Source organism: Onychostruthus taczanowskii, unplaced genomic scaffold (genome assembly GCF_017590055.1).
Source record: "Onychostruthus taczanowskii isolate IOZ18803 unplaced genomic scaffold, ASM1759005v1 scaffold9, whole genome shotgun sequence".
Taxonomy (NCBI): Eukaryota; Metazoa; Chordata; class Aves; order Passeriformes; family Passeridae; genus Onychostruthus; species Onychostruthus taczanowskii.
The window spans coordinates 523,416-550,535 of NW_024506993.1; the positions used below are offsets into that span (position 1 = coordinate 523,416).

General features: G+C 49.4%; 1 protein-coding gene across 1 annotated transcript in view; it reads left to right on the forward strand.

The window, feature by feature from the left end:
- The first annotated feature begins 301 nt into the window (after window positions 1-301).
- The window catches only part of RAD18 (RAD18 E3 ubiquitin protein ligase), a 39,494-nt gene continuing 12,675 nt past the window's right edge, over window positions 302-27,120 (forward strand). Inside the window, exons 1-10 of the mRNA XM_041425876.1 lie at window positions 302-419; window positions 594-653; window positions 11,572-11,793; window positions 13,651-13,712; window positions 14,982-15,052; window positions 18,545-18,891; window positions 20,397-20,496; window positions 22,759-22,943; window positions 23,988-24,064; window positions 24,743-24,803. Coding sequence (XP_041281810.1) covers window positions 302-419; window positions 594-653; window positions 11,572-11,793; window positions 13,651-13,712; window positions 14,982-15,052; window positions 18,545-18,891; window positions 20,397-20,496; window positions 22,759-22,943; window positions 23,988-24,064; window positions 24,743-24,803 — 1,303 coding nt within the window. The remainder of the gene's footprint in view (window positions 420-593; window positions 654-11,571; window positions 11,794-13,650; window positions 13,713-14,981; window positions 15,053-18,544; window positions 18,892-20,396; window positions 20,497-22,758; window positions 22,944-23,987; window positions 24,065-24,742; window positions 24,804-27,120) is intronic.

The window sequence follows — 27,120 nt, forward strand, 5'->3', positions numbered from 1 at the left end:
CCAGGCTCTGAGGAACTGCGCTGGACTCTTCAGGCTGGGTTATGTCTCTTCCCATTGTTTTATTTTTGGTTTTTTTCTGCTGGGTTGTAGCTTCATTCCCCTCCCATCTTGGCGGCGTGGAGAGGCAGAGCTCCCTGATTCCATCCATCATCCGTCCTCGGGCTGGGGCAGCTGCAGACACCGCTGGTGATGCCCGGTGGGTCTGTGTGGGCCACGGGCACGGGGAGGGCTGGGCAAGCTGCAGGTGGGCTCGACCTGCTCGATCACCCTGTCCTTAATTACCCCTCCTTAAATACGGTTAATGGGCTCGGCCTCGGGGGAGGTGGGTGCAGGGTGGGCTCCGGGCTGCCCTGGTCACCACCCTCTCCTCATCACCGAGAGCAGCTGGCAGCAGCACGGCCCGGTTCTGACACGGCCCGGTACCCGCCGCGGGAGCGTCCTGGGCACCGCCCGGGGAGAGCGTGGGGCTGGCTCGGCAGGTCCCTGGGCAGCGGCTGCGTGTGGAGGAGCGGGGTTTGGCCGGGCCCTGGAGGGTGCCAGCTGTGGGCTAGCTGTGTGTGACACTGGTGAGGCCTCTGCGGGGTGTGTGACAGGCGTGCAAGGTGTGCGCCAGGTGTGCGTGGTGTGCGCGGTGTATGCCAGGTGTGCGCCAGGTGTGTGATACATGTGCAAGGTGTGTGCCAGGTGTGCGCGGTGTGCACCAGGTGTGTGCCAGGCGCTCCCGGTGTGTGCCAGGTGCGCTCGGTGTGTGCCAGGCGTGTGCCAGACACACTCGGTGTGTGCCAGGTGTGTGATACATGTGCAAGGTGTGTGCCAGGTGTGTGCGGTGTGCGCCAGGTGTGTGACAGGCATGCAAGGTGTGCTCCAGGTGTGTGACAGGCGTGCAAGGTGTGCTCCAGGTGTGTGATACATGTGCAAGGTGAGCTCCAGGTGTGCGCGGTGTGCGCCAGGTGTGTGCCAGGCGCGCTCAGTGTGTGCCAGGCGCGCTCTGTGTGTGCCAGGTGTGTGCCAGGTGTGCCCGGTGTGTGCCAGGCGCGCTCGGTGTGTGCCAGGTGTGTGCCAGGCGCTCCCGGTGTGTGCCAGGCGCGCTCGGTGCCCGCCCGTCCCGCGGTGCCCGCGGTGCCCGCCCGCCGCCAGCAGGGGGCAGCAGCGCCCCGCGCCCGGCCGGGCCGAGCGCCCGCGGGGGGGGCACCGGACCGCTGCCTTTCCTTTCCCTTTTCCCTTTTCCCTTTTCCCTTTTCCCTTTTCCCTTTTCCCTTTTTTTTTCCTTTTTCCTCTTCCTTTTCCTCTTTTCCTTTCCCTTCTCCTCCGGGCAAAAGTGCAGCGCGGGCTGTCACTGACTGACTGAACTGAAATGAATACCTGATTCTCTCCAGAGGGTCCAGTTACCCAGGTGAGGTGCAATAATCATTAACTCTAAGCGTGAACAATAAATGGAACGCATTTATTAATTCCTGTGGGCCGATTGCGGCATTTGCATTTAAATTACCTTTCCACACTGCTGCGCTCTGCCGCGTGTGTTGGTTTCCCTCTGAAGTCGGGAATTCCTTTTGGCTGGAGAGAGTGCGAGCGCCGCCTCGCCTGGTGCTGGGTGCTCCTCGCTGGGAGCCTGCAGCGCTGGATGCTGCTGCGATGGGGCACAAGGCAGAGCCCCGGCCGAGCAGGGACCGGCTCCTCCCATCCCGCTTCAGGGGGATGCGGGCAGGGAATTGCATCAAACGGAAAACTGCTTAAAAACAGCTTAAATGCAGGCGCGGAGGCGGACAGAAAGGGCTGGGGGGCAGATGCCTTGGGTCTGCCTCACCAGCACCTCACTGGGACCCCGAGGGGATGGAAGGGCTCTCAGCTGCCTCCAGTCATCTCTGACTGCCAAGGAAAGGCCTGTGGGTGACTTGCCTTTCACTTGGATTGGTCCAGCAGTTCAGTATGGATGGATCCAGGAGCCTCTGTGTGCTCCAAGGGACACCTAAGGGCACTCTGGCACCTGTCACACTCATAGCTAATGAATGAAAAAATGACACAGAAATGAAATGTAAGGGAAATGATGCAGAACTTCGTGATTAGTGCTTTGAAGCTGGGCTCAAAGTGAGACAAGTGCTCTCAGTCCTGCTGACTGAATGAAATAACCCAAATTGCTAATACATTTTAGTAATTTTTTTCGTGTGCAAAGACACTGAATTGCTTTCAGCAAATTGGGTAAAGATTTTCCATTGATGTTTAAAACTAAAACAGAGCTGTGTGCTGTGGGTGCCCAGAGCCTGCTGTGAGCTCATGGCAGGAGCTGTGCATGGCTCCCTGTCCCTCCCGTGGCCTCTGAGTCTGACTGCCCTGGGCCTGGCTCGGGCCTGGAACTGGCTGTGCCCTGGGCAGGGCTGTGCCCTGGAACTGGCTCTGCCCTGGGAATGGCTCTGCCCTGGGAATGGCTCTGCCCTGAGCCTGGCATTGTGCACAGCCATGGGCCACACCGGGGAGCCAGCCTGTAGCCCAGGGTGCAGAGAGGACCATTCCTTCCCAGTGGGAGCCAGGGCCATGTGGGATGTCTGAGGCCACCTGAGGGCAGTGGCTGACCCCATCATCCCAGCTCAGAGGGGTTTTGCAGCCCCTGCTGCTGTTTCAGCTCAGATGTGGCTGCAGATCCCTTTGGGCAGCAGCTCTGTCTTTCCTGGAGCTCCCTGCTCTTGTGAGCATTTGAGAGATGCTCTGTTACATTGGCTTTTGGAGGGTGGATATTAATTGCTAAGGTGTAGATTTATTGCACCCTCGTTGTTTGTGGCTGGACCATGCCCTGCTGGGCCGTTTAGGGCCATTTTTCCTGCCTGATCCCCTCTGCCCGTGGCACCCCTGGTGTCTGGGGCTGCCCAAGAGCTCAGCCCCCGGGGCAGGGCAGCAGGAGCGACCCCAGCCCCAGGCACGTGGCAGAGGTTTTCCTGTGTGCGTGGGTCTGGAGGCATTCCCTGCCAGCATATGTCTGATTTCCTGTGCAGAGGAGAAAACACTTGCCAGATGAGACTGATTCTTGAAACTGGCCGAGTGTTTTTCAGCTGTCAGCTGCCTGGCCCTGCCCAGGGATAGCTCATCAGCCGTGGGAGGGACAGTGCTGGCACAGCCAGTGCTGCTGTGGTTTGGTGCATTCTGAGCTTGGTTTCAATTTTGGTTTTTTTCTTTGAATGTTTCGCTCCCTGCTCCAGCCCAAGCCATTGTCCCCATGTCCCTGGAGTGGAGCCCTGCCCTGGCTGACCAGTGCTGACGTGCTGGGTGTCTGGAGTGTTCCTGTGCCCCCACTGTCCCCAGCCCTGCCTGCCCTGGGCTCCAGCAGGACCTGCAGCAGCCAGGGCTGAGTGACCCCCGCCCTGGGAGGCTGTGCTGAGCTGTCTTGTACCTGAGCTGGCTGCAGGCACACAATGAAAATAGGAGTATTTACCCAACTTTTGAGAACTTTTTTATTTCCCCTTAATATGCAGCTACAGCCTCACTGTAGAAACACTGGAAACCAGACTTTAGCAGGCCTGAGAGACTGCAGCATTATCCATCTTCTGTAAATACTGTGGAGCAGTTGGAAATCTTTTTATGATCCCAGCTCAGCTGGAAAACAGCACCACATTCCTGCTGCCCTTTGGGATCACTTCCCTTGCTTGTGGGGTGGGAGGCAGCAGCTGTTGAAACAGCTTGGTTGAAGTGTTTATTGGGATAAAAGTGTAATTTGCTGGACTTTAAATGTCTCATGCATCAGATCAGCATAAGCACTGCAGGTAAACCAGCCTTGCTGTGTTCCACAGAGATGTCTCTTCCCTCCCCAGGAATCTTCCAGAGACCTGGGCTTGGACTCCTTGGTGCTGCAAAGTCAGAGGAGGTTTGTGTGTTGCAAATGAAGCTCCAGCTCCGGAGCAAAGCTTATCCCAGACCTTTAAATCTAATAACGCCCTCCTGACAGCTTCCAAAGGCCAGGCACCCTCTGGCAGCTCCTAATTCCAGCCCAGCCCCATCAGCATGAGGCTCATCTCTGGGCATGCAAACGTGTCCGGTGCTATCTAACGAAGATAAATTTCTTCATTAGGACGCGCAGCTGCCTGGGGCACTCGGAGGTTTGAGGAGTGAGAGCTTGGCTGGGAGCTGGTGCAGATCCTTTGGCTGCTGTCCCAGGGAGCTCGTGCGTTGAGGATGGGGCTGGGTGGGCTCTCAGCCTGGCCAGAGCTCCCTGTGCCTGGCCCAGCAAAGGGCTGTCAGCCGTGCTGGTCACCAGCCCAAACCTCCCTATCCCACCCAAAGCCAAGGGCTTGTTTCCCTCCTGGATGTGTCTCGGCTGACAAGAAATAATTGTCCTTGGCTGCATTTCCCACCCCCCACCTGCTGCTGCTGAACTCTGATGGAACTTCTGTTGCATTTCTGTCTCTGAACTGTTGCTGCGTCCATTTTTTTTTACCCCCTTCAAGACAGCCTTTATAAGAATAAGATATTTAGCAAAGACTGGGCACGTGCTGAAGCTGGCAGAGCTGTGCCGTGGAGCAGGGCAGCACTGAGCTTGTGAGGCCGTGGCAATGGCTGAGGGTGAGCATGCTCTCAAGAAGGCTCTAGGTGAGATGCAGCCTTTTTCTTAAAAGAAATAAAGAAAAAAAAATTTAGTCTTACGTAAGTCAAAACATCTGCTAGTGCATGACTAATGCCTTCCCTCCTCCCTGGTGTGGCAACTGAAGTCCATGGGAATGATATAAATGATTATTTCCTGTAAGAAGTTATACATTGTTCACAGGGCTTTTGGGGACAAGCCTTGTGTGCAGCCACCCCTTCCCTCTTGCTGCTTGCTCGTGGCTTGGGATCCAGCTGCTCCTGGCCCCGCTGCCACGAGCTGACAGCAAGGACAAGCACATTGTCCCAGCCCAGCTGGTGCCAGGCTGGATTTCTTCCTGCCAAAGTCAGCTTAACGGGACAATTACCTGTGTTCAGGCTGAGGTTATTGATGCACAGTGCTGACAGCTGAACGAGCTGGGGGCTGGGCTGTGGTGTGCCCAGTGTGGCAGCCTTGGTGGCACCCTGTGCCCTCCAGACCTGGGTGCTGGCACTGGGTGCTGGTGCCTTCCCCAGCACAGGGCTGATGGCAGCAAGTGACAGACCCGGGCTGCATCCCTCTGGTGTGTGAGTGTGTTGGTGAGGGCTGGCCTGTCTCAGGGGAATGCAAGGAAATGTTTTACAGAGCCAACAGCCAAAGTGGCCCCAAACGTGGCTTTATTCCCACAGAGCTCCCCCATTCTGGCAGTGGTACTCTGCAGCACCTTTATAACTTTGCTCACCTGTTTGCCTCTTGATTCCAGTGTAGACCTGGTGTGGATCTGGTGCCCCCTGCCCATCCCAAGGCTCCCACCTCCCCACGTCCCAGCAGGACTCCTGTGCCAGTCTGCCCAATACCACCCACCAGGGAATGGGGCTAATTCTCTTCTGTGCTGAATTTCTGTTGATATGTCTTGAATTTTGGTGTTGTTTCCCTGCCTGGATCTCAGTTCTGGACACTCTGGGTCTGGGTCTCTGGTCAGAGCAGGAGGAGCTGCTGGTCCAGCAGAGGTGAGTGCTCCAGGCAGATGGATGGATGCAGGTGTCTCATCTTCCAGACACTGCACCAGCCATGTTCTGGGCTTCTGCTTTCCATGGTCTGGGACGTTAACTGCTGCCAGAATTACTAATGGGCTTCTGCTTTTAGCCTGAGTGCTGCAGGCTGCTGCTCCAAGGTGGAGATCATGGAGTCAATTAAGTAATTACCTGGTGTTTCAGCTGCCAGCACTCGAGAGGTTTTGTTTTTCACCACTGGCATCAATCCCTACACACACCTCACCCCAGACTCATCAGCAGTGGTTTGTGCACTACTAGAGCAGGCTGCTGCGCCCTGGACAGGCTGGAGCTGCTTTTTCTGCATGTGTTCTGGTGACAAATGGCTCCTCCTCCCTCTGTTTGGTTTCATTCTGGCACATAAATCCAGGCATAAACAGGCTAAGCTGAGCAGAAGCCGAAATTGCCTCTTCATGGTTCTTGTTGTGAGTGTTTTACCCTGCTGATTTGATGAGCAGCAGTGAAACGCACCAGTGAATTCTACTGAGTTCAGCAGAGCGAGCCGAGCTGGAGGTGACACACGGTGGCACGAGGAGCAGCCAGACTGCTGAGGCCCCCTGATCCAGGGAAATGCATCCCCAGTGCCTCTGGGGCTCCTCAGCCTCCTGGTGAGGCAGTGCTGGGCCGTGCTCATGCACAGGGACTGGGCTGCTGGAGGCATCCCTGCCCTCGGGCACCTCTGGGCACAAGGGGCACAAATGCACAACCCATGGCAAAGCAAGGCAGCCTGGCTGGTGAGAGATGTGTTCTTAACTAAATCGAGCTGGGAAGGGCTGAGGGGCCAGAGCCCCAGGAGCAGCTCTCGGGCCTCTCTTGCACCTCCCAGTAATTTACAGGGAGGACAAATGAACCTTCACAGGAGCAGGGCATGTCTGGGGAATGTCTTACCTGGCACAGAGATGGAGTGGAGGGAGGTCTGCTACCCCTGCATAGGCTGAGAACTGTTTAGGAACAGGGGAAGGCAGCGATGAAGTGGTAAATACAGCAGCAGAACAACCCTAACAGTTTTTAGCAGAGGAATGAAGTCCCAGCAATGGGCATTTTGGTGGCAAATCAGCAGCCACATGGCACAAGGGACTGCCAACAATTTGTATCCAAACTGCTCCCGAGTCCCTTTCCTAGCTGAAAAAGGCTAAATCTGTGCAGGAGAGCTGAAATGTCAACTAAGAAACACTTCTGTTAACGTGTTGACTCTCTTGCCTTTGGATTTCACCTGATTTACCCGTTTTGTCTGCATGGGAATGCAAACTGTTGTTTCCTATTCGTCAGCCTCTGCCTATGGGCTCCATCTCAGGTCTCTGGTGGGATACAGAGCACTGCAGTTATATACAGAATAATTGCACAGGGAATCACTGAGAGAAACTAGGTGCTGGAAAGTAAAGTCATCTCCCACTGAGAAGGAAGGGTCTTAGCCTTTCCTGGGGCTGGGATTTTGTTTCTGGGCTCTTGCTGGTACTTGTTCTCAAAATGCTCAGCATCCTCATGTTTCTGCAAGCAGCTGAATTAATTTAATTCAGCTTTTTTTCCTTCTTTTATTCCTGTCCCCCCCCACCTTTGGTTTATTTTAAATTGTGGGGAAGGGAATTGCACCCAGGCTAAGAACCAAACAGCCAAAGAGTGCCTCTAAGGCACAAAGCCGGCATTGGAATGCACTGCTGGGAGACAATCAAAGAGAATGGAAAGTATTCCAGACCTATCACTGTGTCTAAGAGTGCATGGATTATCAATGTGGGAGTTTTTATACTGGAGTAGTTTGGAGCTAGTGAGATTACTCAAGATTTTTCTAACATTTACTAGATCAGCATCATTGTCCAAATGGGAGATACGTGCCTGTGCAAAGCAATGTCTCTGAAATGTCACCCAGTGTTTCTTGTTGCTGTTGGCAGAAGGCCCTGGCCAGCAAAGGCCAGTTCACTGCTGGCTCACTGTCTGACTCCGTGTCCCTGTCCCAGCTCAGGGCTCTCTGCCTGCTCACCTGCTGCCCCCTCTCCCCAGGCTGCCTGTCCAGCAGCCACTGTCATTTCATCCTGCCTGCAGGTCAGGCCCAGCCCAGCCAGCACTGGTTCACTACAAAATTCCCAGAGTGATTTTATTTGTCTTGTCCATCTTAAAGCACTCCAGGAGAAAGTTTAAATATTATTTCTGGCTCCTTTGGCTGCTAACTAACCGCATTTTCATGGAAGTTTCCATGCTGCTCTGTAAAACAGTAAGATGCTTTTGGCAGATTTATCTTGGCCTAAAATAATTGCAGTAGACTAAAAAAACAGAAAAAGAAAAAAGGATTTAATTTGTGCTTTCAAGTAATTTCTGTGTGAAATGACCAGACACTTGTGGAGCTGTGGCCCAGCCAAAGCAGCAAAGGTTGTGTTAGAGGGACCTGCCAGCACAACCTCTGCTGGGTGATAAACTGGGAACATTTTGGCTGGGCTGGGAACACGCTGACTAGTGAAAGGCTGTGAGCATTTGCTGTGCCTTGTGTGCTTGGAGGCTGTGAGGGAGGCTCTGGGCATTGCTGGCTGCACACGAGGCTGCCAGGGACTGGAATGGCACTGGGCTGGTGGGAGCAGCGCTGAAACAGAGGCTTTCAGCCAAAAACCAGTGGCAAGAAATGACAAGCAGCACCTCTGAAGCTGCCCCTGCAGTGTGCTGTCCTTGAACATCTCAGTGCAAAGCAGGGCTGGCCCCACAGCCCCACAGTGCTCCAGGACATCCTCTGGCTGCTCCCCTCCTGCTGCTGCCTGGGCCAGAGTGAATTTTCTTCCCGGTGGCGATGTGGGGCTGTGTTTGGGATTTGAGCTGAACACAGGGATTATAAATAGAGGTGTTTTTGCCCTGTCTGAGCAGGGCTCACACAGAACCAAGGCCTTTCCTGCTCCTTGTGCTGCCACGCTGGTGAGAAAGCTGGGAGAGCAAACAGCCAGGAAAGGTGATCCCAGCTGACCCAAGGGATGTTCCAGACCACAGGACACCAAGCTCAGTCCACAAGGTGGGGGTCACTGGGGTTTGTGTCCCACGTCACTGCTGCCTGAGGTAGAGCCCTGCTGTCCTGGAGGTGGCTGAACACCTGCCTGCCCAGGGAAGGCAGTGAATGAATTCCTTTACTTTGCTTGTGTGTGTAGCTTTGCTTCACCTATTAAACTGTCTTTGTCTCAAGCCACGAGTTTTCTCACTTCTGATTTTCTTCCCAGTCCCACTGGTGGGGGAGTGGCTGTGTGAGGCTTGGGTGCTGACTGGGGTTAAACCACAATGATGTGGGACCTTTTGTTCCAAAATTCTCAACATCAGACTAAATTTAGTCCTGGAGAAATCAATAAATGGTTGTCAACTTTAACACAAGGCGGAGCAAGGTCAATGTTAAATATTTCTGAACAATTTCACCCATGGTTTCAGGTTCTTCTTTCCAGTTGGGAATGACGTGATGAGAAACTTTCTACTGCTTTAAATATTAAGGAATCTCTGAGAATACTTAGAAACAATTAACTCAAAATGTTCTCTGGTTTGGGGTTTGATATTTTCTTTTTAAGTACAGTATGTTCTTCTGCTGATTCTTCATCCAGTCTGCATGCTGGTGTCCAGAGGCTTGTTTCTGTGCTGCATTTGTACATCTCTAATGAAGAATGCCCAGTGACACACAGACACACGAGGCAGACCTTGCTGGAGTGCTGGGTTTTAGTTTCAAGATCCACGTACTAAAGGCAGCTGAGGATGAGCTCTTTGTTTGTTGGGGCATGGAGGAAAAAGCATTTCTGCACGAGGCCCTGAGCACCACGGGAGAACAAATGCTCTTTACATTATTAGATTGTGCACAACCAGCTGGGAATTATATAAAACTCCACTTAAATATTTTGTCTCAACAACACAATTGAAAATCAGTAGCTTTTGGAGATTTGCTTTGAGTCAGACTGCTCCACCTCCTGCTAAGCTTTTCCATACATTGCTAACAGAACAGGGCAAGCGTATGAAAATGCAATTGGGACCTCCTGGAATTTTAATTTAAATGAGCATTTCAGGGGCTGGGAAGGAGGAGATGTGTTCTGTGTACAGTAACAAGCAGCATCTTGGCCGTTTAGCAGGACAGAGCAGTTTAAATTGTGTTTTATTCAGCAGCGGTCTGTGTGGACGGTGCTTGGCTGTAAACTCACTGCCCTTTGCTCTTCATCAGTCCACTTAAAAAATAAAAGTGTTGCTGCAGAAATGAGCCCACGAACCCTCTGTGCCCATTTGCTTTGAGTCAGACTGCTCCACCTCCTGCTAAGCTTTTCCATACATTGCTAACAGAACAGGGCAAGCGTATGAAAATGCAATTGGGACCTCCTGGAATTTTAATTTAAATGAGCATTTCAGGGGCTGGGAAGGAGGAGATGTGTTCTGTGTACAGTAACAAGCAGCATCTTGGCCGTTTAGCAGGACAGAGCAGTTTAAATTGTGTTTTATTCAGCAGCGGTCTGTGTGGACGGTGCTTGGCTGTAAACTCACTGCCCTTTGCTCTTCATCAGTCCACTTAAAAAATAAAAGTGTTGCTGCAGAAATGAGCCCACGAACCCTCTGTGCCCATTCCTGGGGGAGTTCATTCCCATCCAGTGAACTCCTGTCAGGATGTGTGAACCAAGATCTGCCCTGTGCACGAGGGAACGAAGAGAACAGAAAACTGTAGGAGTTTGATACATTAATTAGGTCACAGCTCACAGAGAAAGCAGAAATTGATTCCTTAAGGTGAAAAGAACAGGCACTTAAGTGGCAATGACACTATTCTGTAAAATCTAGCACTTTTGGCAAGGGGCAGGCAGTAATCAGATCCATTCAAATATATAAATCCAGACTCACAGTGCCCAAGGCCAGCAGAGAGCATTGTGATGGTTTATTCCCCATCACGGGGGTCCTGGAGCACCTTTCACACAGATTTATATGAGTGTCACTGAGTGCCAGCTGAGGGAGCTGGGCTTGACTCAAAAATCAGACCAGCTCAGATCAGGAGCAAGAGCACAGAAATTGCACTGCTACAAAAAAACTCATAGGAGAAATGAGGCACGGGTGCACTGAGTGTTCAGGTAAGAGCACGTTTGAGTCAGCAGCAGCTGCAAGCAGGGCTTAAAGCACCCCTGTGAAATGAAGGGAGCAGAGGGAGCTAGTGCTGTTCTGCAGAGCAGTACAAAAATGGATCAATGTGCTTCACGCGTGTGTGTGCAAACCTGCAGTGCAGCAGGTTTAATCAACAGGAATATCACGGGCGTGCGAGGCGAGCCGCGCTGGCGGCTGGCGGCCGCTCCGGCCCGCTGCCGCTCCCGGCGGCGCCAGCCCCGCTCCCAGCCCCGCAGCTCCCGTTCCCGGCCCCGTTCTCATCCCCTTTCCCCTTCCCGGCCGTTCCCGTTCTCATCCCCTTTCCCGTTTCCGGCAGTTCCCGTTCCCGGCGGCTCCATCTCCGCTCCCATCCCGGTTCCCGCTGTTTCCCGTGGTTCCCGTTCCCATCCCAGTTCCCGTTCCCATTGGTTCCATCCTCGCTCCCATCCCGGTTCCCGTGGTTCCCGTTGGTTCCATCCCGCTGGTTCCCATCCCGGTTCCCGCTGTTTCCCGCGGTTCCCGTTCCCGTTGATTCCATCCCGCTCCCATCCCGGTTCCCGCTGTTTCCCGCGGGTTCCCGTGGTTCCCGTTGGTTCCATCCCGCTGGTTCCCATCCCGCTCCCATCCCGGTTCCCGTATCCCGGTTCCCGCCGTTTCCCGGGGGTTCCCGCGGTTCCCATTGGTTCCATCCCGGTTCCCGTATCCCGGTTCCCGCCGTTTCCCGCGGGTTCCCGCGGTTCCCTTTCCCGCTGGTTCCCGTATCCCGGTTCCCGTTCCGGTTCCCGTATCCCGGTTCCCGCCGTTTCCCGCGGGTTCCCGCGGTTCCCTTTCCCGCTGGTTCCCGTATCCCGGTTCCCGTTCCGGTTCCCGTATCCCGGTTCCCGCCGTTTCCCGCGGGCTCCCCGGCGCTGCCGGAAGCGCGGCCGGAAGCCGCGGGGCGCGCGCGGGCCGGGCCCGCTGCCGGAGCCCGGCGATGGCGCTGGCGCTGCTCGAGCCGCCGTGGCCGCCCGGCCTCCGCCGGGACAGCCCCGGCCGCGCTCACCCCGCTCTCCTTGCAGGCCGTGGATGACTTGCTGCGCTGCGGGATTTGCTTCGACTACTTCAGCATCGCCGTGATCATCCCGCAGTGCTCGCACAGCTGTGAGTGCCGGGCGGCGGGCGGCGGGGACAGGCCGGGCCGGGGCCGCTCCGCCTGGCAGAGAGGAGGGTCTGGAGCTGCGGGAAGCACGGGCACAAACTGCAGTGCAGTGCCAGCACGAGGGAATGGCTCCGGCGGCCGCGGGCAGGGTTGGGTCACAGACTCAGAAGAGGCTTCCCTGCAGGGTGGGCAGCCCTGGCACAGGGGCCCGGAGCGGCTGGGGCTGCCCTGGATCCCTGGCAGTGCCCAAGGCCAGGCTGGACACTGGGGCTGGAGCACCTGGGACAGGGGAAGGTGTCCCTGGGACAGGGGAGGATGTCCCTGCCATGGCAGGGCTGGGATGGATGGGCTTTAGGGTCCCTTCCCACCCAAACCAGTGTAGGGTTCTGTGATTCTCTTTGCCGTGGCAGCTGGGAGGAGCTTTGCAAGATGGAAGCAGCCAGAACCTTCCCTTGCGTGGTTCCTGGTGTATTGCAAACATGTGACATCTCGCGTTCTTCATTTAAATATCTTTCTTAACGTCTTGAGGGTGGTACAAATGCAAAGCTCTATGTGCAAAGCATTAAGAGCTCAAATTTTCCATGCTGCTCTGTCTGCCCTGGGAGATATCTGCTGGAACCTGCCCCAAGTGCTTTGCTGAAGCCAGGCTAGGAGGGAAGTACCTTGCCTTTTCTCACGTTAAAATAAAGACTTGTGATTGTTTGGTTCAGAAACTGTAGCACTTCCTTCCCTGAAGGGGGACATTGTAGTTTGGCAGTGAAGTTTAGTTCAGCTTGGCAAAGCTGTCACCACTGAAGCTGGTGTGGGGAGCCACAAAACTGGAAATTCTCTTCACTGGCAGGTGCTGGCAGCCTGGATCTGCCACTTCACTCCTGTTCATGCACTTAAAGTTTGTTTCTTTATGGGTTTCTCACCCTATTTCACTTCTTACTATGTATGTAGTAATTTTTGAGCATTTAGACGGATTTGTGGTTTTAAGTGTTAATTGTTGCATTAGACCAGGTTGGATTGGCCTTGGAGCAACCTGGTCAAGTGGAAAATGTCCCTGCCCATGGCAGGGGGTGGGATGAAATGAGCTTTAAGGTCCCTCCCAACCCAAACCATTCTGGGATTAATTAATGCTCTGCTGCTTTTCCGACACATTCCCAGAGAGTCTGTGAGTACAGATCTCTTCAGGAGCTGGTGCTGAGACCCTGACCCACGATGATCTAGCGAGGGAATGTTTTCCTGGAGAATTATGAGACTTTTAAAATCCCGAAGTGGCCGTGAAAGCTCAGGGATAATTGACAAAGTGTAACAAACCCGGAGATTTACTGTGGCAGTGTGGCGTTTCACCTGCCAGTCTGTTGAGGCTTCCTGGGATGGTGGGGTGACATTAAGCTGCCTCTCAGCATTTCAGTGCTGCCTCCCCTCCTTTTTAGCCTCTTCCTTCAACAAGGTGGCGTGGTTTTGGAAAGGGGCAGAAGGGCCTGGGGAAGAGAGGGGATTGTGAGTTTGTCTGGGGCTATGCAGGAAAATGAAAATGATCAGCATTAGTCGTGTCAAAACCCCAGCATGGTGGGGGAGTGAGCAGTGCATCCACTGCTGTAGTGGGGGGGCTGATGAAGGGTTTCTGCACTGGGGAGCAAAAGGAAACAAGCATCAGCTCTAGGTGGAGGAGCTGATGTTTGGTTATGAAACACGTTTGCACAAAATAGGGGTTCTTTTGCAGCAGTGATAATCCCAATTCCATGTGAAAACGGCGTACTTTCAATATTTGTGTATTGTGGAGTAGCTTGCATTATTGTACAACAAGGAAATCCACGGGCAAGGGTGTGGAACTGCATTTGCATTCAAAATGATGTGCTTCCTTTTTCCAGATTGTTCCCTTTGTATCCGCAAGTCTTTGTCCTACAAAACACAGTGTCCAACATGTTGTGTGGTAAGTGTGCCTTTGGTTTGGGTTTTCCCCTCAGTTTATTTTTTATCTTTTGGCAAATCTCAGGAGCTTTTCCCTTTGGACTATGTCAGATAATCAGTTCTGATTGCATGGGCAAAGGGTGGTGCTCTGCATCTGGAATTCTCCTGTTCCAGGGGCACCCCTCTGTCGGTGCAGGCAGAAGGGGATGGAGCATCAGGCCTGGGGTTGCCTCAGGGCTGTGTGTACATTCTGGCACAAAACATTTAAAGTTAATTTGTTAAAATACTCCATTGTTTAAACCAGCAGTGCTGAAACGTAAGTGCTTTATTTTCTGTGAGTGGCCCCATTTCATCTCAAAAATAAAAATAAAATACAAAAAAAAATTAAAAGCTTTGTTTAAAAGAAGAGCAGAGAGAGTTGCAGTGAGGTAAAAATCAGAAATTGTTTATAAAGAATGAAATGAATGCACAAAGGCATAATTCATATTTTCATTCCATAATCAGAAGATTAACATTTCTCTTCATCCGTTTTCACACTTTGCTGCTTAGGATTCTTACCACCTTCAGAAGATGGTTTGGTTTGGTTTTCAAAATCATTAGACCTGTGCTCCAACTACACCTGGGCACACTTGACTTTGTTGCTTTAGCTTTATGCTTTGTTTTTACCTCTTACCTTAATATCCCAGACTTAAGTTCTCAGACAGTTATTTTAATGTTATTTTGGGGGAAGAAGTGTTTACACTTTAAGCATCTTAATTGCTGTAGCACTTTAGTGGGGGTAGTTGAGGCCTCGAGCCAAGAAGCAACTTATAAAGAATGAATTGAATGCTCAAAGGCAGCTCATAATTCATATTTTCATTCCACAATCAGAAGATTAGCATTTCTCTTCATCAGTTTTCACGCTTTGCTGCTTAAGATTCTTACCACCTTCAGAAGATGGTTTGGTTTGGTTTTCAAAATCATTAGACCTGTGCTCCAACTACACCTGGGCACACTTGACTTTGTTGCTTTAGCTTTATGCTTTGTTTTTACCTCTTACCTTAATATCCCAGACTTAAGTTCTCAGACAGTTATTTTAATGTTATTTTGGGGGAAGAAGTGTTTACACTTTAAGCATCTTAATTGCTGTAGCACTTTAGTGGGGGTAGTTGAGGCCTCGAGCCAAGAAGCAATTTATTGATCATTTGAACATTTTCTGGGCACTTGCTGTTTTCACTGCATTTGAATGTTTGTTTGTTCAGGTTTGTTTTGGTTTTTTTTTTTTTTTGCTTTTTCTTTCTTTCTTTTATAGGCAGTCTCAGAATCTGACCTGAAAAACAACCGGATTTTAGATGATCTAGTGAAGAGCTTTAATTCTGCAAGGTATTGATGTGATTTTATAGCTGCTCTCTCTGGTTTGGCAGCTGGCAGGGTGTGACTGTGTGTGACCAGACCTGGAGAGGAGCGCTGTGAGAGCTGAGCAAAAGAGTTGTGGTGACACAGAAGCTGTGTCAGAGATGAATGTTTACACTGTGGAGAAATCCTGCAGTGTTCTGGCTGAAGGTTGCTGTGCACTCAAGTGATGTGGAGGTTTTACAAGCTTATTTTGGTTCTGTTTCTGGTTAGCTGCTCTGGAAGTCTCTGCCAGTGTGTAGGAAGTCAACAGCTGTGTCAGGATTCTCTGGGGGAAATAATGGTAGCAAAGATTTTCTTCAGGTGTGTGCAGGGGACATTCTGAATAGAAGGATTTTGTCCAGTGGTTATGGTCACCTTGCAAGAGCATTCTTTTGGTGAAGTCACTGGCTAGGAAAATACAGGTATTGAAAGACTAGAAATGTGAGTTTTCTTGGGTAAGGAAAGTAATGGAGTGCTGTACTTTCAGCTTGATTTCTTAGCTACTTTTCTGTTTGTTTTTAATTAATTTTTGAGCTTCACATCCCTTTAAAAGACAGGAACAACAGAGTAAATACGACTTGGTAAAATATCACAACAGTATCACAACGTGTATCACATGTTGATGATACATCAGTAGATACACGAAGCTCCTGCTATTATCTGTTTTCTTTGGATGAGAAGCTACTCTGTGACTTGCTGGGAATTCTATGGGTGTTCCTGTCTCTGTAAGAGACAAATGCACTTTCATCTTTTTCTCTGAAATTAACTTGGAGCTGGAAGTCAGTGAAACTCTTGGCTTCGTAAGTGACAAGAAGCAGAGTTCAGTTGATGGCTTTGTTTCATGAGAGAATTTTTCTCTGATGAAGATCATAGAATGTAGATAGATCTAATCTTCTATATGACCACTACTAGATTTAATTGATTTATTTGAGTAATTTAAATCCTACGGTTCTCCTGTTTCAGCTTGAATTCTGGTCCTTCCTAGTGATAAATGGAGTACTATTTTTTTTGTTAATGTCTAATTTTGTGGGGAACAAGTAGTGCTGACTTGGCTCCATTATGATATTGAATCTTAAACGTTAATTTTTTTTGGGCTGCTTTAATGGATTAGTATAAATCTCACCAGTGAGAGTAGTTCAATAACCTTTTCCTCAGTCAATTGCTCACATGAGGCTGGCTCGGTGGGGCTGTGGAGCCCAGTGTGGCCGAGCTGAGGGGGCCAGTGCAGGGTGTGGGTGCAAAGGCTCCCTGCTGGCTGCTGCTGGGACACCCTGGGGGAATGCAGGCAGTGCCAGTGTGGTGTCAGGGCTTGGCAGCTGATACTGCTGCAGACTTCTCTCTCTGTTCTCTCTCCCCCCTCCTTCTCCATCTGCTTTGTTTCCCCTTGGCTGTCCCCAAAAACAAATCCACAGTCCAAGGGTTGAAGGGCTCGGCATGTTTGAAAGATCAAGTATGTTCTAACTTGACTTTGAGCCTTGGGTAGTTTGATGTTTATGAAAATTAGGCCTTAAATCTTCTCAGTATTTCACAAAGTGCAAACCCATTTCTTAAGTCGGGCCCGGAGGGGAAGAAAATGGTAATGTTGGTGGCACTTAGCAGAGTGAAAGCTGCGCTCCAAGGTCAGTGTGTGCGGGGAATGGGAATCATTCCAAGCAGATCCCATTTGTGCTCCGCTCAGCATTAGGTGTTTGCAGGGTGCTGTGGGGGACGTGTGGGAGTGCAGCTCCCTCCCAGTGAAGTGGAGTGTCCGTATGGCCGTGGCTGTGTCTGAGTGTGAAGGGACAGGAGCGTTCTGGCCGGGCTGCAGCGGCTGTCGGGGCACTAACCCTGACCCTAACCCTGAGCCCAGGAGCCTGGGGGCATTGCCATGAGCACTTCCCTGCTCCCCCACCTGCCTGTGCTCCGGGGCACAGTTCATGGCTCTGGCCACGCCAGGACAGAAACATGAGGATCAGTATTTTCTCAAACTGACCCTAACGAAGACTTCTCTTATCAGTTGCAGTGAGGCCAGGATCTTTAAAAATAACAGGTGAAGTTTTGTGTGGAGTGTAAAGAATTGATTTCATTGCCCTTTACTAAAGAGATTATTTTGAGAAAATTTGTCAGTTTCTGCATCACCTTGTTAAATACAAAAGTAGTAGTGCTTGCTGAAAAGAATCTCTGGTTTTCTTTATACATAGGGAAGAAAAATGTTTTTATTGTCAGGTTTATCTCTGTTTCCTAATCAGGGTACCTTGACAGGTAGTGAGTCAGAGGAATAAACACATCGACTGTGGGTGCTGGAGAGAGCAGGTGCTGTCATTGCTGATGCAGTGATTGAGCAGGAATGCAGCAGGAATTTCAAGGAGATAGATTGTTTTAGCGCAGTTGGGACTGTTCTGTGTGAGTTCTTCCTAGGAAGATTCACAGCTCTGTCTCTTCCTCTGAATTTATTTATGTGGAAGCCCTAGATTCCCAACAGCTCTGCTTCATTGCTGCTTCAGCAAGAGAGAGGTAAACAGGCTGTAAAATGGGAGCCAGGAGCCTGATGAAGGACACTGAGTTTTTGTGGGTGTTACAGACCTGAAGGAAAAAAGTGGGAAGCTGTTTATGCTGTTGTTGAAGCAGAGGGGGGATGCGATAGGGGAGGATGTTTAGAAACCATCCAAAGTTAGACAGGTGGTTTTTAGCTCCCTGCCCTGGCCCATCCCAGTGCCTGAGGAGGATGGGTCTCGCAGGAGGGTTTGGGCAGTGGCTGTCTGGTGGAGCTGGGCTTGCTGACACCTGCTTGATTCATCTCAGCCTTCAGAGGGAAGGACACTGCTCTGCTCGTAAACTGAGCGTTGTCAGCTGTGCTGCAGTTACTGCTTTGTGCCAGAAAGGTGAAATTCTGTCAGCTCAGAGCTCGTAGCAGTCCATTAAGTTCTCGAGAGTATCACAGATAATGCTGAGACCATACACAGTATGCAGAGGTTTTTGAAGACCGTGCAGAACTGATGTTTGCTGTAGGATCAGCTCCCAGGTGAGCTGGCCAGGCTGGTGATGGCAGAGGCTGGACCCCTCCATCTCGCTGTGCTTTCTCTGGGCTTGCTGAATGATGGATGAGCTTCTGGTCTGGTCATGCTTCTCCAAATTTCTCCAATCACACCCGTCAGAGTTTCTGTGATTAGTGAGGAATTTGAGTGGTTTGCTCTGATGCTGAGGGAGGGGGTGGCAGGTGACAATGTTCCATTGGAGAGCCCAGGGCTGTGCCAGGAGCATCCGCTGTGCACTGTCTCTTCTGTCCCTGTCCTTGGGGTGTGGGACTGTGAGATGTCATCACCCAGCTGCTCCTGAGCCAAAACCCCATTCTGGGAGAAGCCGGTGTGCGCCTGCTCCCTTCTCTTTGCCCTCAGTCCTAGCATTTTCACAGCCAAAAGCAAGCATGTGCTGGCAAACAAGTTCTGGAGCTCCTCACACCGTGCAGCGTGCCAGCTGTGTGTTCTCTCCTGGTGCTCCTAGGCAGCAGCTGTTGCAGTTGGTGTTGGAAGCTCCCCCAGTTCCATCCCCCCCGGCCCACAGCCAGCGTCCAGCTGAGAGCCACTGCAGCCCTGTGTCTCTGCCAGAGTCTAAAGAGGTGCCAGGGACTGACAGCTCCTTAAGAAAGGACAAAGTCTGCCCCTCCACGAGGGCAGGTGGCCTGGCATGGACTGGTCAGAAGAGTTTCAAAACCGAGGAACGCCATGACCTACACGGCACTTCTGCAGAGGCTGGTGGTCAACACAGCCAAGGGAGGTCACAGGAGATTCCTGGGAGCACCCAAAGTCATGAAAAGCCTTCTACATCTGTGCTCAAAGGAGACAGGAAAGGTGAGGTGTTTGATTTCTGGTGATGTCCTGCTCTCCCCATGTGTGGCTGGCTGTACATGTTGGAGCACCCTCAGAACCTGGCACCCATCCTGTTTCTTCTTGTGGCTCTGGTTTGATTTCTGGTGATGTCCTGCTCTCCCCCATGTGTGGCTGGCTGTGTGTGTTAGAGCACCCTCAGAACATGGCACCCATCCCATTGTGGCTCTGGTTTGATTTCTGGTGATGTCCTGCTCTCCCCATGTGTGGCTGGCTGTACATGTTGGAGCACCCTCAGAACCTGGCACCCATCCCATTGTGGCTCTGGTTTGGGTTCTGGTGATGTCCTGCTCTCTCCCCATGTGTGGCTGGCTGTGTGTGTTAGAGCACCCTCAGAACCTGGCACCCATCCTGTTGTGGCTCTGCTCTGTGCTGGCACGTCCAGCTCCTTCCCCTTTAACTGGCCCGTGCTGCCTTCACAGCACTGCTCGTGTGGGACAGCTCTGCTCCCAGCCTGTTCTTCACAGGAAAGCTTGAGATGCTGCCAAGCAGTTAAGTGGAATTCAGTGCTTATGGATTCCTTTGCTTTGAGTAACAACACAGAAAAACAATAGTTGTGCAACAGTCTTAGTAAAAATGAAGTAATTTCTCTTCTCCTTCCCCCTAATGACTAGACAGACACTGGCATTTATTCTGCTCTTTTATCCTTGAGCAGGTTATTTTATAACATGTTTGTTATTTGAGGGTTGAGCCTGAACTCAAAATGAGCATGGCAGCAGTTCTGTTAATATTTCTGTTCCCACACTCTCCAGCAGTTACCTGCTTTATTCTTTTGTAATTCTAGAGAGTTAAGGTGAATTTACTTTGAGGCATGAAAATGCTCACTTATACCAGTCAACCACAATTGAAATGGCAGAATCCTCTTAGTTCTGATGTGCTGGCAGCCATCCTACTGACCTAGCTAAAAGCCTAAATTGAAACAAAACACCATGTAGGAGTACACCCCTGGTTCTTATTAGTTCAAATTTAGCTGTTGTTTTGTTGAATGATTTATTCATCTGGAACTCTGAAGTTCATATGTATTCATTAGCTGGATGAATCCTGCTGAAAGAGGTACCACAGCCAGGAAATGAGCCATGGGAAGCCTGTCATGGTTTTACATCAGACCTGCTTGTGGTGATAAGTTAAAACTCTTGTGAAATTTTACTGCTTGTTTATTTTTGAGCAATTAAAACTTTCACTTGCTTCCCATTCTATGATCTTTTTGAATCTTTGGGCATGCATCACATGGAAATTATTTCCACAAATGCAGAGTAGTTGGTCAGAGAGTATTTGTGAAACACCTGCAGTGAGAGGGTTTAATGTTACTTGTTCCTGTTCTGAGAACTCAAATGTAGCTTCCAGTACAGTAACAGACAGCTCAGGACTAGTGTGCTTTGTTACTGTCCCAACTCTTAATTTCTCCTAGGAAAAGATTTGCTCTTTGCTGTTACATCCACGCTAGTAAATTCCTTCTCCCTTGCTTTCAGTGGAATGTCCTGTTTGTGAGGTTGCTATTCTGGAGCAATACATAAACAAACATCTGGATAGCTGCTTGACCAGAGGGGAGAAGAAGGACAGCCTGCGAAGGTAAGGAGCAGCTCTGAGAGCTTCCCCTCTGAGTGCACGTGGCTGGTTGGAGCTCTGCTGAGCTGAGAGCTGTGCTGCTGGGGTGTGACAGCAGTGCTTTGTGCTTGCTTCTGGCCTCCCTGCTGCGTGCAGCACTCTGAAATCACTGTGGGGATTGTGCCCCCTTGAGAAAGGGTCTGCATTGCCAGCTCAATCACTCTTTGGCTTTTAGAGGCAAGAAAGCAGTGGCCAGTGCTATAAAAAAGTCAGCACAGGGAGAGTTTAGTCTGTGCGTTGTTCTTGTCACCCTTCTGCTCCCTGGCATTAAAATTCCCTTCAGATAACGCCGATTGCCATTTTTCACTTGCTGAAGGAATTGCTTCCTTTGGTTCAGGTGTGCCAAGAGACATTTTCTTCAATAGCTGTCAGGTTAAAGAATAAAAATGGCACCTTTCTCTCCTCTCTGTGGGGCTGTTGAGGTTTCCTGAAGATCTGGATTTCCATAAGATGAATGCATTCCTTTGGCTCTGTGCCCCTGCCCCAGCATTGGTCACGGTCACCACATTCACATCACAAGTGGAGTTTCAGTTTGTTTTACTTACAGCAGAAATTTAGGTTGTTGTTATTTCTGACTGATCAGACTAAAGACCTGGGAGGATTTTGTACTTCAATGCTTGTTTTTCCAATTCCCCCGAAACTTGAATTAGAAAATATTTTTATGTTAAAGCTCTTGTTTTGCCCTGTCATGCTTAGAGTGCAGTCTGTAAGCTAAAGGACTTTCAAGATGAAAAAATGGTAAATGAATATTGAAATCTGATGTTACATTTAATTTCCATTTGGAGTGGTTTAGTGCTTTCTCTGTTCTTAATGAATGGAAAAATAAGCCAGGTCTGTCCTTGGTGTCACGCCCATGTCCCTAACAGGATTTAAAGTTCTGCTTATTTAATCTGCAGGGTGCTTAGGCCTTCAGCAGGTGTCAGAGCAGACACTGCCCTTGGGGCTGGCAGCTCTGGGCAGTGCCTGCTTTGTGTTTGGTGCAGTGCTTCCCTGAGGATGTCAGCTCTGTTTATTCTCAAACCAGGCTGTGCCGACGGCTCAGCAGTTTCAGCAGAACTGCTCATGTAGCCCCCAAGCTCCACAGGGGTAATTCCAACATGTGAATGTGTTTCCAGGGATCACCGTGTTTCTCAGGCATGGGGAAACCCAGCCAAGATGAGGATTCAAACCTCTGGTGAGGTGTTTTCCTGTGGCTGGCTGCTGGAAAGCTGTCAGTGTACTCCAGGTCATGCTGCTGGTGAGCTGGAATACACACCAGGCTTCTGTAGGACTTTCAAAAGATTTACTTTAATTATTCAGTGAAATTCTTTATATTTCCCAAAATAATCTGAAGAAAGCTTCCCTAGAGAGTGTATTGTGGTAATCCATCTTCTGTTTACCAGCCGTGCTACAGGGCTGGATGAGAGTAAATGAATTATTGACAGTTTTTGTGTAAGGCTTTTTTTTTTAACCTTGAAATTTCAATGTGGTAAGTCAAAAGTGCTGAATAGCTCTCAAATAAATCTCTCATTTTCACAGTGGAAAGCTGTTAACTGCTCTCTAATCCAGAGTAATGCAGCTGAGCTTTTTTTGCTGCAGAAACAAAAATGTCTAATTAAATGCTGTTCCTCTATGAATTGCTGCAGTCACAGAGGATGAGTAAGGCTGCAGATGGGTTTTGGCCCTTTTGTTTTTCCTGGTTTGAGAGTATCCCACCAGGAGGTGTAGGGAAGCCTGAGCTGATTTGACAGGAGGAAATGTTCTGCTAATTTTAGGTGACAAAATTGTGCTAGGACTTGAATTTTCTCTGGCAGTTTCCTGTAATTAAGATGTTTTCCCCAGCTGTGCCAGGAATGTTGAGTCCTGACAGAAAGCAGTAAATTTTGGCTTTAGAAGTTATTCCTCTAGGAGCACTGTTACTTATCTTTAATGTCTCTCTCTGTATCACCAAACTGCCTTTCTGTTAGCTGGGAACTGCTGCATTCAGGTACATAACTATTTTTCTCAAAGACGTTTTTCCAGAAAGCTGAAAAATCTCCTAATTTGAGTTTTGGCTTTATGCTTTAATACTTTTAATATTTCTCCAGCCGATTCAAGTAAGCCATGGCCAGCACTGGGGTGGAAAGCCCAAGTTTCTTTCATGTGTATGTTATGCTGAGTGGGTGAGGTACCCTTAAGTAATTGTAAATAGGTTCATTTTCATAGGAGCATGAATTAAATAAAGTCTCTCTTGTTTTCCTCTGGCAGTTCTGATCACAAAAGGAAGCTGATGTCCAAAGTTGTTTATAACCTGCTGTCGGATCGAGATCTGAGGAAGAAGCTCAAGGAGCACGGTCTGTCTACCTCTGGGACCCGCCAGCAGCTCATTAAGAGACACCAGGAGTTCGTGCACATGTACAACGCTCAGTGTGACTCCCTGAACCCCAAGTCAGGTGAGTGAGAGGCTGCAGGGAGCTTGCTGCCATCCCAGACCATCACTCTGCATTTCCCCTTCTCTTAGCTCTCGGGGTGACTGCTGGGAGAGCTGGAAGGATTTGTCCTGGTCAGTCAAGATCAGTGCAGAACACTGCTTTAGGCTGCTGGGGGTGCTCAGGCTGAGCCTCCCCTCAGTGCTGCTGGTGGATGGAGTGGCACCCAGCCTCTGCCTGGCTCACCCAGAGGGAGGGAAGAGTTCTGGGGTGTGTGCACTCCAGCTGCTCTCCCCAGGAGTGCCAAACTGCTCCTGTGTTCAGCACGAAGGGTGAATTGTTAAACACACACTTCAGATGCAGACGTGCATTTTGGGTGGTAGCAGGGAGCTGTGGAACACCAATAGCTGAGCTTCTGAGGAAGCACAGGTGCCAAATTCCTGGAGTGTGCTTAAACCAGTTTGGAACAGGTTTTATTCTTTCGCAGCTTAATGAGCTTTTGTTCTGCCTGCTTCACTGTATGGTGAAGTGTTTGTTTTAATAACTGCCCACAGCTGCTTGGCAGTGCTGTGGAGATGAAATGCAGAAAGAGATTTGTAAAAGCAAATGTCAAACTAAACCGTGCAGGGTTCTGCATAGCTGTGGCTCTAGTGAAATGTTGCAGTTATGTTGTTTATAGGCTTTGGATGTGTCTGACAATTGGTGAAGTCGGTTGTAATTCCTCTGTGGGCTTTCCTCTTGAGCCTGCACAAGGTTCCCCTGGAAGGTGGTTTGGGGGACAAAGCAAGATAAACAGTAGATGCAATTATTGTGTCTTCCGTTGAAACACCCAGTGTAAAATGGAAAATCTCTCTGAATTGTGTGCCACAAGCCCTGTTGTGTGCAGGAGGGAGGTTTGGTGGGATGTGGAAAGACAGCACCTTTGTCTGGGATTGGAGTCTGAGCTCTCCCTCTCAGAGGGCTAATGTTGTTTGTGTTTGAAATGCAGGCTTCTTTCAGTCTGTGCTGTTACAGCTTTTTATTACCCAGCTCCTTAGTCAGTGATCCCTTTCCTGTATTTCCAAACAGTTGCAGAGGTTGTTAAAGAGCTGGAAAAGAACGAGAAGATTCGGGTTCAGCTGGAATGTAACAAACCTGGTGAAAATGTAAGTGACTGATCTTGGTTCTCACAGAGGGGTGGCCAGCAGAAGCTGCAGAGTGGGCACTGGGAATGTTTGCCTATTGCTTTATTGTGGGAATTCCCAGCTTGCCTATTAGAATTCACATTTAGCATCCTGTAATGAACCTGATTTTCTCACACCACTTATCGTGGGCAGCCCTGGGTGCACTGCTGAGCTTTATGCCCAAACCCTTCAAGTAGGAGCAATTTTTGACAGCAATAAACATTCTTGAGTAAAGTTCTCCTTGGCCATACTGGAAGATTTTGACCCTTCATGGCAGTGTGGGGAATATTTTGCTTCCTAGAATTCTCTAGGATTTAGCTAGCAAATTCCATGCTTCCGTATCAGCAAGAGTGCCTGTTCTTTTCCCATGACATCTGATACTTTGGTGACTTCTGAAACCTGTTTGTTGAACAGTGGTAGGAAATACTTTATGGCCCACATGTGCTGGGTGTTCCTTAGGCTGGCTTGGTCCTGGTGACTCTGTGGAAGCAGGGCAGGACACTGTGGACATGTTCTGGAAATGTGGATTAATGTGATGAGGTACTGAAAGCTGGGGGGGGAAAACAAACAATTGCTTCTTCCAGTTTGAGGTCTAATTTCAAAGTCTGCAGCTTTATCATCTTTTTATTTAAGTTAAAAACATTTGTGTGGTTTCTGTAGAGCTTGACCTTCACAAAGGACCAGACAGAGGAAGAAATAGATGAGATCCACGCTGAATATCGTAAGTAACACGTAAATTTCACCTCATTTTGCTTTTAAATTTACTTCCTTTTCCTTTGAGCTAAAATACACACGCTGATTGCCTCCAAAGGCTTCTCTATTCATGCACTTTGTTCTTTCTTAGTGTGCTGCCATGTTTGCTGGCCATGAAAAGAGCAGAGCAGGGTGTGGGATGTGCAGCTGTGTGGCCTCTGCAGCAGAACTGCTCTGAAGGTTCTTCCTGAGCCCTCCAGGGCACTGCCCTTCTGCTCCTGGGTTTATTTCCTTGGCCTGTTGTACACATTTAGAACAAAAATATATTAAATGCTGCCTTAATTTTTCAAAGACAGGTATTTGGTTGAGCTTTAGATTGCTAAAAGGGCATGGCTACAAAACTAATCACTTGGAGATCTTGATAGTCTCAAGCAGGTTCACTGAAAATTGAGAAGTTTAAAAAAAATTGACAGGTATTTAGATTGCTAAAAGGGTATGGCTACAAAACTAATCACTGGAGATCTTGATAGTCTCAAGCAGGTTCACTGAAAATTGAGAAGTTTAAAAAAATAGGAAAAAGGAGAAAATAGAAAAGTATTTTAATGGGAAGATATGGTTTTAAAATTAATAAAAAATATTGACCAAAGAGGCAAATGGTAAGTGGTGTCAGGTAATTATTTCTCATAAAATAATAAGGAAGAAATCACAAGCATGAAAAAAGAACTGTATGTTAAAATGCAAGAACAGTTTGAGATGAAGAATTCTTATCAAATGCCATTATTTCACTGTAAAACAGATGGACTTTAAAAAGCTTTCTTACACAATGAAGGATTTTTTTTCCCTTTTATTCTACAGCATTTACACCCCAGACCCTAATTCCCAGCTGAATGAATGAATGAACTCTGGTGTAAATTCTGAATAAAAATCCTCAAATATATTTTTGTTCTGCTTTTCCATATGAAAAAACACCCTGGGGCTGTGAACAGCCTTGGGGAGAGGCAGGACAAACTGTTTGGGAGAAAATGCTTTTTTTCTGATGCTTTGCACTTTCCCAGGCTCTTGGCAATTGGCACGATGCACTGTTGGCATTTTTTTGCTGTTTATGAAATAGCAATTAATAGTTTGGCTTGATGAACCTGAGGATGGGAGCTCTGCCTGGCAGTTAGAGCCACTGTCATTTCCTTCTGCCCCACAGGACTCGGGGACACCTCAGCCCACTCCTCTTTTTTTGTGGTCTCTGTTTAAAGAGTTAAAAAATCTACAGGAAATACTTCTGTGAAAAAAAAAAAAAAATTGGTTGCCTTTTCTGCTTATAAATCTTTTCATTTGCCATGTTCTTCGAGGCCTGCTGCTTTGTCTGTGTTTTGAATATTTGTTGTTCTGTCTGGGGCTGGTTTACGTTGCTGCAGTTTGGTGGGATGTGCTTGGGGTGTCATTTCAGCACCACGGTGATTTACAGTGTAGCTGAACAGTGCTTGTGTGCCAGGACATTTCTTTTCAAAAAGCTTTGTAGTTCTGCCATGAGCCAGCACAACAAAAGATAGTAATGCTGGAAAAACTGAAGCGCCAGAGGAATTCCATAATGAGAGTGCAGCAACTCAGACACGACATCTGGGACAGAACTTGCTTTTTATTAACAGAAATTTTGGCCTTATGTGGTGTTTTCAGCTACTCAGGGAAAGGGAGTCTGTGTCAAACCTGTCTCCTTCTGTGGGGCAGAACTTGTTTTCTCATGGAATACATCAAAGAATTTCTTCACAGGAAGGGTGGTCAGTCACTGCAGTGGGCTCCTCGGGGGGTCACACAGTGCTTGACAGTCCTTTCTGAGGAGCAATTCCTGCTGACATCCAGCCCGGCCCAGCCTGAGGCTGTTCCCTCTCCTCCTGGCCCTGTTCCCTGGAGCAGAGCCCGACCCACAGCTGGCTGTCCCCTCCTGGCCGTGGGTCCCTCCCTGCCTGGCCTGGGTTAGGTGACCCACAGCATCCTGATGAAGGCACTGGGTGTTTTGCCAGCCTCTGAGTGAAGCATTTGCAGTATCAAGCTTAAACAATTCCATTGCTTTGGCTGAGCACCAGAGGAGTGCTTAAAACATGATTGAAAGTGCAGAGAGTACTTGCATTATTACCTTACTTAAAGGATCTGAATGCCAGCAGTGTGATGGGCATGACCCAGAGCCTGCAGTGTTCATCTGTGCTGTGCTCTGGGCTGTGAGCAGCTCTGGAACAGCACAGACACGGATTTGGGTCATTAATAGAATGTGGAACATATCACAGCTGGGTTGGTTTTCATCTGCTGTAACAGAAACGCTTTTGATTCAGTTTTTGGTGTCCATTTCTGCTCACGTC